The sequence below is a fragment of the Marmota marmota genome, unplaced genomic scaffold, assembly GCF_001458135.2.
Source record: "Marmota marmota marmota unplaced genomic scaffold, marMar, whole genome shotgun sequence".
Lineage (NCBI taxonomy): Eukaryota > Metazoa > Chordata > Mammalia > Rodentia > Sciuridae > Marmota > Marmota marmota.
In genome coordinates this window covers 6,736,248-6,747,797 of record NW_026000240.1, presented here as the reverse complement: position 1 = coordinate 6,747,797, position 11,550 = coordinate 6,736,248, and the positions used below count along the sequence as shown (strand labels likewise).

Here is an 11,550-nt window from a genome sequence, read left to right as displayed (position 1 = left end):
AAAAAAAAAAAAAAAAAAAGAAAGAAAGAAAAAAGGGAAAAAAACACCCTAAAAAACTGAGGCTGGGGACATAGCTTAGTGGCAGAGCAAATACAGAGTATGTGCAAGGCCCTAGGTTCCCAGTATCACATGGGAAACTCGTTTTATTATCATTGACTATTTTAGTGATAACTGCCAAATAGTATAATTTTTCAACTCCAATTAACACTGCATACCTCATGTATCAATAGATTCGGGAAAGGATATATCTTTAAAGATATTATAAATAAATGTGTTCTGAAAGAATACTTTACTGCTCAGTGTATATTACAATGGCATATGCGACCCCTGATAACTCAGGGTCATCATTTTGAAGAATGTGTCACACTCTGCTATTACAAAGGAACACACTCAGAGACTACTAATGTGGCTTGCCTCTATGGCCCCAATTATCCTCTCTTTTGGCATCTTTTATTCATGTACTTTTCCTATTTTCTGCCTCTGCCCTCATGAATATTTGAAAAATCCTGATTTTACATACTCAATTCTAATAGTTTTAACAGTTTTCTCTTCATTTAACTTACCATGGAACAAAAACTTATAACTTAAGACGAAAATTAATTTTTTAAAAAAAGCTCTAAGCAAACCATCAATTTTATGGTTTAGAATTTGTGACATCTATGTTTTTCTCTTCACAGAGACATTTCTATTATGATATTGTATTATGTGTGCATGAGATTAGTGAATAGAGAAATGACTTCTCTAAAATATTTACACTGAATTACTGAAGCTAAATAAATACCATGCCACTTAAGAATTAACTCTAAACACTAACAGTGTTTAAGTGCAAAAATATTAAATATAACATAGAACCTTAGGGTCTTCATAACTTTGTTCCAGAGAGATGCCACACGACTGAAGAAGAATCTTATAGATCTGGATGAAATCATAGATGATGACAGAACGTTCCTTATCAGACTCCTTGTGCAAGCATGACTGAAGATGCCACATCCTGTCTTTCACAGTCAAACCTGGATCCAGAGAAGGTGGTACCAAACTGGCACTAATCTCTAGAGGGGAAAAAGAAAGTCTTTGTGCAAAAATTACATAAATTCATTTGAAGCCATAATCTCTAGTGGAAAGACTGAAAAGACTCAGAAGCCTAAGGATATGGTTCCAAGTAATCACAAATTTGGCATGACCTTATATGTAGATGAAGTGCTTTATAATGTAAAATTATGGTTTGGGTTAGAAGATTTATAATGCTCTGCTTAACTATATGGGACAAAATTCTAAATATCAGGACTTCTAAAATAGCTGGACATGGTGGTAGTGCTCTAGAGGTATTCTCTAATCCCAGCTATTCAAGAGGCTGAGGCAAGAGAATCACAAGTCCACGGTCAGCATGGGCAACTCAGGAAGACTTCTACCTTGAGATTAAAAAAATAAAAAGGGCTGGGAATGTAGCTCAGTGCTATAGAGCACCTCTGGGTTTAATCCCTAGTACAAAAACAAACAAAAAAACTTCTAAAAAATCAAGTTAACATTTTTCAGGAGTTAAAAATAGGTATTTTGAAATGAGTTTAAAGGGAGGTATATAATATAATGTCATGTCAAAAATAAAAGGAGAACTTCAAATAACAAGTTGTTTTCCTGTAAAACAACTGAAAATATTTCATGCTTATTGAGGAAAAAATACTATCTGATGTTCCATTCCTTGTGACTAAAACATTCGGGGTCACTCCAGGGAAACTGGGCCACGCGAAATAACCACACAAGAGACAGAGATACCTTTTTCTTTGGGGTGCTGTGATGGCTCCTCTGACCTTAAGGGTCCACATAAAGAGAGAGAGAGAGCAAGCACGAGCTGACCCCTTTTATTGAGGAGAAGCCATTCAAATGAGGCAAGGGGTCAGGTTTCAAGGGGCTGAGTCTAGCTTATGGTGTCTGCGGTCAGCAGGTTGACTAACATCTAGGAAGGCCACACCCAAGGGAGAGATAGAGAAGGGGACACACAAAGGGGGTTTCCATGGAACATTCTATCCCAAACAGGGCAAGGAGTAATATCACAAAGGAACAGGTGAGCGTAGCTTGACCCATGGGGCTGCAGGAAGGCACGCCTACACATGAAGACACACTTGGTTGCATTTTTTACTACTCTCAAGATGGGGGCTACATCTTCGGCTACTTAAAAGCGGCCAGATCACGGGGAGTGACCAATAGTGCCTCCACTGATCAAGAGAGGGAAACGCTGGTCACATGACGTGACGGCCTCCCACAATCTGACATCCTTATTAGTTTTGCTTCTGGCCAAAACCAACCAAACAGCTGATTATCCAAAACCCTTATCAGATCACAAAGAATTTTTCTAGATCCTATTCTTTCCATTTCGAAATCCCTCCTAAAAGCTGTGTGATTCAACACTATCAAGTATATCTGTGTAGCTGAATATTGCCTCTGGACAAGCTCCAGATCCTGACAATGCGCAGAGAAACACTAAGAAACTGCTATGGTCCAGCCTTAACAGCCTCAGAAAAACAGATAGGGGACTACCAGGGCAATGCTTCTTGTGGTCTCTGGGTGTAAGTCAGTGATAGAGCACTTGCCTACCAGGTACAAGTCCTGGGTTTAAGCCCTAGCACTGTAGGAGGTAAAAATCCTTCGAGTTAATGAATGCAATTCTGTACACACTAGCTATTCTCTAAATAAACTTTTTTTTAATCCTAAAAGGAAATCCTAGGTAATGTCAGGAAATTATTCTCAACAAAAGATCACTACACTAACAGATATTTCATTAATTATATGGTGAGTGAGTCAAATACTGATTACTTACCAGAATGCTTTTGTTCCTTCTGCAATGAGACATAATAGGCATCCCTTCCACCCCAGCATACTGCCAGTCCAACCACCAGGATGTCATCAGAGCCCTGAAGGGGAAATCCATCCTCTCTAATAGGTGTGTCCTGAAGTGAGCTAACTAAGTAAATCAAATGTGAAATAGTCAAAAAAATCTCTAACATTAAAGACATTAAATAAATTGTTAAAACAATAACAATAAATACTATATTATGGGAAAAATCTGCAGCTCCTAAAATGTGCATTATGTAGTTAGTCATTTTTAGGTGTTATGAAAGATCTTTCTAGGCTTCCCATCAATTAAGATACTTGTTGCCATATTAATATTAAAATTAGTATTAATATTAAAATATCCTAAACATTTCTTAAGATAGACTATAATCATGATTAAAGGCATTTCAACTGAATAAAAAAATAAACTACATTTCAAATTTCTATAACTTATACACTGTAAAAACTTTAGAGCAAATCCACCAATTCTTTTTTTTTATTAGTTGTTCAAAACATTACATAGCTCTTGACATATCATATTTCATACATTTGATTCAAGTGGGTTATGAACTCCCATTTTTACCCCGTATACAGACTGCAGAATCACATTGGTTATACATCCACGTTTTTACATACTGCCATACTAGTGTCTGTTGTATTCTGCTGCCCTTCCTATCCTCTACTATCCCCCTCTCCCCTCCCCTCCCCTCCCATCTTCTCTCTCTACCCCATCCACTGTAGTTCATTTCTCTCCCTTGTTTTTTTTTCCCTTTCCCCTCATTTCCTTTTATATGTAATTTTGTGTAACGATGAAGGTCTCCTTCCATTTCCATGCAATTTCCCTTCTCTCTCCCTTTCCCTCCCACCTCTCATCCCTGTTTAATGGTAATCTTCTTCTCATGCTCTTCCTCCCTACTCTGTTCTTAGTTGCTCTCCTTATTTCAAAGAAAACATTTGGCATTTGTTTTTTAGGGCAAATCCACCAATTCTAACAATTAAAAAACTGCATTAAGAGACTTACTCCTTAGTGAAGAATTAAGTACAATTTTTTAAATCTAGAGTCAACACCATTTTCTTAAAAAGTATATCCTCCATTTACAAAGAGCAAAAACCAACCCATTTTCTTTACAACTATATCCCCAATAACTAGAAAATTAACTGAATAACTAGAAAACTGGCACAAGGAATTCAATACATATTTATCAAATTTAAGTAAGCATTTATAGTCTTCTAGCACAGAGCCTGATACAGAAAATGTGTTCAATTTTGTGCTTGATAGATAAAAAATGAAAAGTGGAATTCAATATGAAAAGTACATCAAACTTGTCATTAACACATATGTTCCACAAACTGAAGATCAGACAAATACTCAAAACTTTACGAACAAATTCATCCATACATACAAATTCAAGAACTCTAATCAAACCTGATTTCCCACAACAGGTTAACAAGCTAACTACAGCTATTCCCCACGATCCTGAACCCAAGCTTCATGCACTAAGACAAAAATACACATGGCATTATTTGATCAAAAGGTTTAACTCTCTGGAAATCTGGGAGAGTTCTGTGAGGCTCTGAAATCAAGACTTTGGTATGGAATTCATGACTATCAGTGGAGATACAAGTTCTACTTGAGACAGAGTCTAGAAAATGTATCTAATGCATATTGTGAAAAACATAATGCCCATTGGTTACATCCCTTTGTGGTTATGTAAGTAAACAGATACTATGATTTAATAGGAAATAACTAATAAGTACTGATGATTAATTAAAAATCATGATGTTATAACATTTAAATGCTCTAAATATCTGATATTAAAAATATATATTGTCTTAATTTTTATGAATTTATATCCTAATGAATATAGTACATAATGGACACATCTCCTACGCTGGAGGGAAACTATTAGTAATTTACCTGGGCCAAATTAAAAAAAAAAAAAAAAAAAGCTGTTTACATGTAAGTCCTAATAGGAGATAAACTAAATTTTGAATAGATGCTATCTAACAACTAATACTAAACAATCTAAAGTTCACCTCAGTCCACCAACTAATTTATAGGTAAGTATGAAAAAACAAAAATTTTTTTAAATTCTTACCTTTCTTAAACCTACCACCAATAGTAGCAATTTTAGAAGATGTCAAACTTCTAATCTTTTCACAAGCCAGTGAGATGGAAAATCGCTTTTTGCACTGCCACTCCTTAATGAATGTTTGAAAGAGAGTTTGGTCACTTGCTACATCTATGATGGCCAGACTTTCTGAACTGCACGAGGCTGGAGTTAACTGTAATCCATCCTGTGACAACTGCAGGGAAAAACTTGTGTCTCTAACAAGACTGTCCTCCTGGAAATTGTTTCTATTCTCTAACGTTAAATCTTGCTTTTTATTATCTAAAGTTGAGCCAAATGTGCAATCTTCACCAGGCTGTAAAGCGTTACTTGTTTTCTGAACTTTTACAGATGCTCCAAGGATTTCTGGAAATACCAGCTTAGAAGCAGATGCTGGAATGGGTGTAGGAGGAATGAGACCATTATCATCAGCTATCAAGCCCTCTTTACAAGGCAAGAGGAATGAGGTTTCACCATGACTGGCACTGCTCTCTAATGCCTCAATCTTGCTTTTTACTTCATTATTAGGGAAAATTGAAATTGCCTGTACTTGATTTGTTTCCAAATTTAAAATCACTTCTTTCCTCTCATGTAACTCTGTACTTTTACCTTTTAAACTAGACAAGTTTATAGTTGTTAATTTTGGCTTCTCATTTTCCAGAGGACTGGAAACTTTATCTAAAATCCTTTGTAATTCTGGACTTAAGTCAATTGATGCCCCTGACCATCCGAATGAATTATTTTGCCTTCTCCCAGTTAACCTGGACTTTGAAGCCTTTTCATCATCTTCATCTCCTCCAATTACTTCTCCATGAAGATGCCCATTATTCACAATCACTGAATCACTTCTACCTAATGCTTTAAGAGATACCACAGAATTACATTTCTCTTGGACAGGAAATATATCTACATTATCCAAAGCTTCAACCATCTGAACAGAATCCACTTCTGAAAACATAATAGATTCATCATTGACACAGGTCAACTGCTGCAAAATGCCTTGATGCTCATTCACATTGGATATTTTCACTGGGTCCTCTTGTATACAAACAGAATCACTAAAATGATTTGATGTTATTTCAGGAGTAAGGGGTTCTTTCATTTGTACATCTAGTGGTTGTTCTTTTACTAGGAAGTCTTCACTAAAACTGTCAAACAGTAAACTATCACTCATATTCAAACTTATCTCAGGACCAGGCAGACATTCTCCCTCGGTATCAGTTGGAGAGCGCTTCCAAGGAACCACAGGTGTGACTGGTTTCACCATTTCTTGCGTTTGATAACCTTGAAGAAAACTATTTAATTGTGAGTCAGTTACAGAGAGTTCATTCCCTTTAAAACAAGGGCTATTTTCCTCCAACAGGATTGGAGAATGAAAAACCAGGCTTTCTGGAGTCAGACTATCGACCTCTTTTTCAGTGTTCTGTTTCACAGTTTCTGTGGTCTTCAGGTCCAACCTCTCTTGGTTAGTGACTCCTGGGGAATACTGTTCACCAGAAATATGAGACTCACTGTGGAAAGGGTTCAGATCCTGTTTTTCTACACTCTTCTGTATTGTCCCTGCTGCCAGGTTGGTGTCTTTTGCTCCTGGTTTGGCATTTTCAGTTGCCATCTGTTGAATTATTTTCTCTGACTGAGTATCCAAGTAGAAACTATCTTCAAAATCACAGACTAAACCTAAGTCAGAAACACAATTATTTTCAGTTTTGTTTGTTACATAAGCATTTGTTTTTTCTTTTATGCTAGAAGAATTTAGAATATTCTCATGCTGGCCTCCTGATTTATCAAATGTTCTCATTGACTGAAATATTCCACTGGTTACCCCACTTCTGTGTATATCTCCTAATGCCTGAAAATGATTTGGCTTATTTTCCTCACTATTACACTTTATACTTTCACATGTGATCGCAGTAACAACTGGCTCTTTATGCATGTAACTACTGACTACCTCACAGGGCATTTTTCTCTGTATTATTTCTTTCTGTTTGATGTTAGTGTCTGTTGGCTTATCACATTGCTTTTCCAGGCCATGATTAACTGGATGACTATCATGATATACCACAGAAACATTCTGATTTTTTAAATCATTTTGTATCAGCACTTCATTTATTTTTTCTGTTTCAACAACTGCTGATCCTCTTCCATTTTTACTAACCACACTAGTAGCTTGACAAGTCATGGTTTTCCTTTGGGATCCTGTGACAGAACATTTCTCCAGAATCTCATTAGTTGTTCTTTTCTTTAAACAGCTTTGCTCTGTTTGTAACAGCAATGATGTTTTGTTGTAATTTCCCTTAGTGTAAAAAGGTACATTTTTGGCAAAGGGCTGTGGACTTATAAATTCCATATTCTTCTCATCCACGGTAAATGGTTCTTCACAAACATCAGGACTAAACATAGTCTGTCCTTTCAAATCAATTCCACGCTGCCCAGAGTCTTTCTTAGGACTACCATCCGTGGACTGTTTTTGATGCTTTCTATTATTCCAAGATTGAAAGCCTGTGTTCATTTCTTCTGAACTGAAATTCAAAGCTGCTTTTTTTGTTTTCTCTAATGAGAAAGTCTGAACAACTTTTCTAGTGCTTGATTTTCCTTTGTATAGAGATGTTCTCAGCTTCTTTTTATGTATGCCCAAAGAAGCCCGCTTTCTTGCTCTGGAAATGGAATATCTCTGATGTTCCTGATTGCCATCCTGGGAGTTACAATGAAAGGAACTTGTATGCTCTCTAGTTTTATCTAAATCTTGCACTGTATCAGGTGAATGCTTAATATAAGAATCACTAAATCTTATATTACTTTTGTTCTTTGATGGTAATCTTTTATGAGAACTTATAGTTTGGGTTATCAACGTGTGTTCCTGTTCTGACTCACTTCTGGACAGTGAATTTGTACCAGAACTTAAAGGGGAGTGAGGATCCCATTGCACTCCCATTTCAACTAAGTCCTGATGCAGAATCATTTTGGCTTCTTCTACTATAAGGGCTGCTGCTTCCCTTTCAGTTAAACCTTTTCTGCCAGTCACCCAAATAGTTCGCATATTCCGACGTTCTTCAACTGCTTCCTCTTCCTCATCCACTGCTTTTCGAGCACTATGGAAAAAGATTTTTTTAAAAAGAAGGAAATTAATGTGTTGATTAATTCATTCATACAACTAATATTTATTAAGCATTCAATCTGAGCTGTTCTAGGAATTAAAGAAATAACCCTGAAAAAGAGCGATATCTACTCTCATGACTACCTGGGAAAATCAGGAAAAAAAAAAATGTTTAAACTTATATTCTATGTCACCTGAGGACAGTATAAAAAAAAAAAAAAATTACCAGAAAGGGGTGGGTGGTTCTGCAATTTTAAAACAGCATAATAAGGAAACATTTAACTAAACTTCTTTAAGCAAAAGCCAAATATTAAAAATTAAAAAGGGTCATAATGTTGTCATTGAAAACAAATCATCCTACACACTATAAACTCTAGACCAAATATTGAAGAGACTGGAGAGTGGCCAAAAGAAAGCAGAAACTGGATGGGGGTTGAATGTTAGAACAAATAAATGACAGTGGGTGAATTTCCACACTTTTCACCAGAAAGTAGGCTCTAGTCAGTACCATGTAGGCCCACTAAGAGTTTGGATTAAAACCAGGAGACCACTGACTGAATTCAGAACGGAGCTTAGGGTAAATATAGGAGTTAGAAATTAAAGGGGGAATGTCTAAAAATGAGAAAGTCAAAGAAGGAGACCCCAAATTCTTCATATAAACTCTGCCCAGTATATGGCTATAAATTATACCAGTGTGGGAAGACCCCAGTAACCTGTTAAAAAGTCTGAACAGAGACTTGAGCTACTACCCACCGAGTTTAGAGTTTGAATTCACCCAAAATGACTAATACAATATCAGTGCTCTTCTGGGCAACATCATAGAATACAGACCCTAAAAAGTCAAACATATGTATAATTGAAATACCAGGAGGAGGAGGAAGACAGGATGGGGAGAAAATTATGCAAGAAATAATGGCTGACCAATTTCTGCTTCCAGCTAAGATGGGGTACTAGGGTCCAATTCAGCTGCTCAGGTAAAACAACTAAAAAACTAAGGATAAGTTATAAAAGACGTTATAGCTTCCATTCTGCTTTCCCTTGGATCACCGATTCTAGGGAGGCCATCCATCATCAGATGTTTTATGGAGTGCTCCATCTAGATCACACCTGAAGCATCAAACACCAACTTACCAGAGTAGACATGAGTCTTGCTAGAAGCACACCCAAGTTAAGCCTTCAGATGACTACAGTCCCAGCCATCAACTGAGCTGCAACCTCATGAAAGACCCCAGGCCAGATCCACCAGCAAAGGTGCACCCAAATTCATTACTTACAGAAACTTCAAGATAATATATACTTAAACTGCTATTCTTAAGCCACTGTTTTTAAGTATTTTGTTACATAAAATAGAAACTTACCTAGTAAAACTGTTAAACTTCAAATATATGGGAAAAGATCCCGATGTTTACACACAAAAAGATCAAATACCTTACCGGGGCAAAAGAATATGAGTACCATAAGACTTATCTGTGGGAAGCCATCCATGAAATACATGAGGACCTCCTCTCGGCATGGATGCCAGGGAGGGATAGGCCTGGCACTGGGAACTTTCCGTAGTTCTCCCACGGCAATAGATAGCCCAATGCATGTGACCTTTCCCTCTGCTCTGCCAGAAAGGTTCCTCATAGTAGTACCAGAGATGGTCATATCCCTTTAGGAACTGAACAGCCTACCTTTATCCTATTTTGGTGAAGAACAATCTATGGAAGGCCATTGATGTTTCCCAATATAAATAAAAAGATGCAGGCTCCATCTTTGTCCAGAATCTCAATCTGTCTGATCAGCTTGCCTGTCCTGCTCTGACATTTGCAACTACTTTTTTGTATGTTTTTTTTTTCATAATTTTATTTCTCTTTGCTTTTATTCCTCAGCCAGCCCATTCCACCGAGGGGAACCCCATTCCTACCACCCGTGCAGGACTTGGGAGGGACTTGAACTCAAGTTATCCTGAAGGTAGTAAATTTTGTTACCCTTTTCATAGAACAGATCCCAAAACTCAGGGAGATAAGGATAATTCCTCCTAACCATAAAATCTGTAAGAATTTATAATTAAGAATCCAATTAGAACACATCAGCATGGGCCAAGGTGACCTAGAGTTGCCATGACATAGGGATTTCGAAGTCTGATGTCAGCCTGCTGTGAGTAAAAAGTCAAGAGGTGGACCTGGGCAGGACTCTCCAGAAACTTAGGAGGGATCCCCAATAAAACTGGAGTGCAGGAGAGGCACACTGTCCCTCTCTTCTCTGAGAAGACCCACTCACTCACTTGAGGGTCCCCTCTCCCTTTTCCTATCCCTTCAATAAACTCAATTCCTACTACTCTGGGCAGCTTGTCTGAAATCTTTTTGAATTGATCACAAGAATTGGGATTTGGAAGAGACAAGATGGGGATCAGTGGGAAGTGGCTTTTCTCATAGCTCTGTGGAAAATTAATACAGGTTGAAAAAGATCAAAAACTGCTGAGAAAGGGCTGGGGCTAGAGCTCAGTGGAAGAGTGCTAGCCTAGCATGTGTGAGGCACTGGGTTTTATTCTCAGTACCACATATAAATAAATAAAATAAAAATTCATGAACAAATAAAAAAAAAAAGTCCTGGGAAAATCATGGCATGGGGAATCCCAGGATCAGAGGGGCTGCCTGCCCTGAGCCAACCCAGAAGCTATTTGACCCAATAAACTGGTGCACAAATGTCACGTCTGCCAGCCAGTACAGGAAGCCCAAGCTGGAAACATGTTAATACCTCCATGATAACTGCAGCACTAATTCAGACCAGGAACTTATATCCATCCCTGAGTTCGGGATGGATTGAGACCAATACATGAATCCTGCTGACCCCAACCATGAGATCTAAAATGAGCCTAGCAAATCAGGAGAATCTCTAGCACAGAGAATTTCTGCCTCATCCCATTGAAACTGGCAGAGCGCAGGACCACAAGCAGAGAGAACTTGAACAGGGCAGAGTACTTAAGCTCAGTGCTCTAAAACAGTCCTTGAGAAGTCAAATTAGGGCAGTATTGCCAAACAACAGAACAGGTGAAGCAATGAAGCACTGGGTAGAGTCCTAGAAGTGTGTTCATTCATTAAGACCTGAAACTCCCCACACAACAAAACACCTGGGGCAATACCAGACCAAATCCTCACCCAGGGAGCTTCACTTGCAGAAACTCATCTCATAGAACCCGACGGCAATTACACACCCTGGAAATGAAGCCAAAAGTGTCTTCCACACACCCTCATGCTGAGAAGGGAAGCTGAAAAATGGAAAGGCAGTTGGCACAGACACTGGGCGAGTACCCTCATTGACTATTCTGTAATTTTGTTTCCGTTTTGCTGTTTTGTTTTGTTTTTAAATGCACACCAATTGACACATGAGACAATTATACATTTGTACACGTATTTATTTATGATTTTTCAGTTGTAGCATTTTCTTGAAGATAGGTATTTTTCATGCTGTTTGTTGAGGGTTAAAGTTTTTGATTAGTATATTTTGGATTGATTTTTCATTATCTGTTTCAAAACA

At 37.7% G+C, this 11,550-nt stretch overlaps 1 protein-coding gene across 2 annotated transcripts in view; it reads right to left on the bottom strand.

The window, feature by feature from the left end:
- The window catches only part of Polq (DNA polymerase theta), a 107,082-nt gene that overhangs the window by 26,947 nt on the left and 68,585 nt on the right, over positions 1 to 11,550 (bottom strand). For both annotated transcript variants that reach the window (XM_015486728.2, XM_048793941.1), the window contains exons 16-18: positions 4,926 to 8,026; positions 2,813 to 2,956; positions 853 to 1,049 (exon numbers count right to left, since the gene is read on the bottom strand). In XM_015486728.2, the coding sequence (XP_015342214.1) occupies positions 853 to 1,049; positions 2,813 to 2,956; positions 4,926 to 8,026 (3,442 nt within the window). The remainder of the gene's footprint in view (positions 1 to 852; positions 1,050 to 2,812; positions 2,957 to 4,925; positions 8,027 to 11,550) is intronic.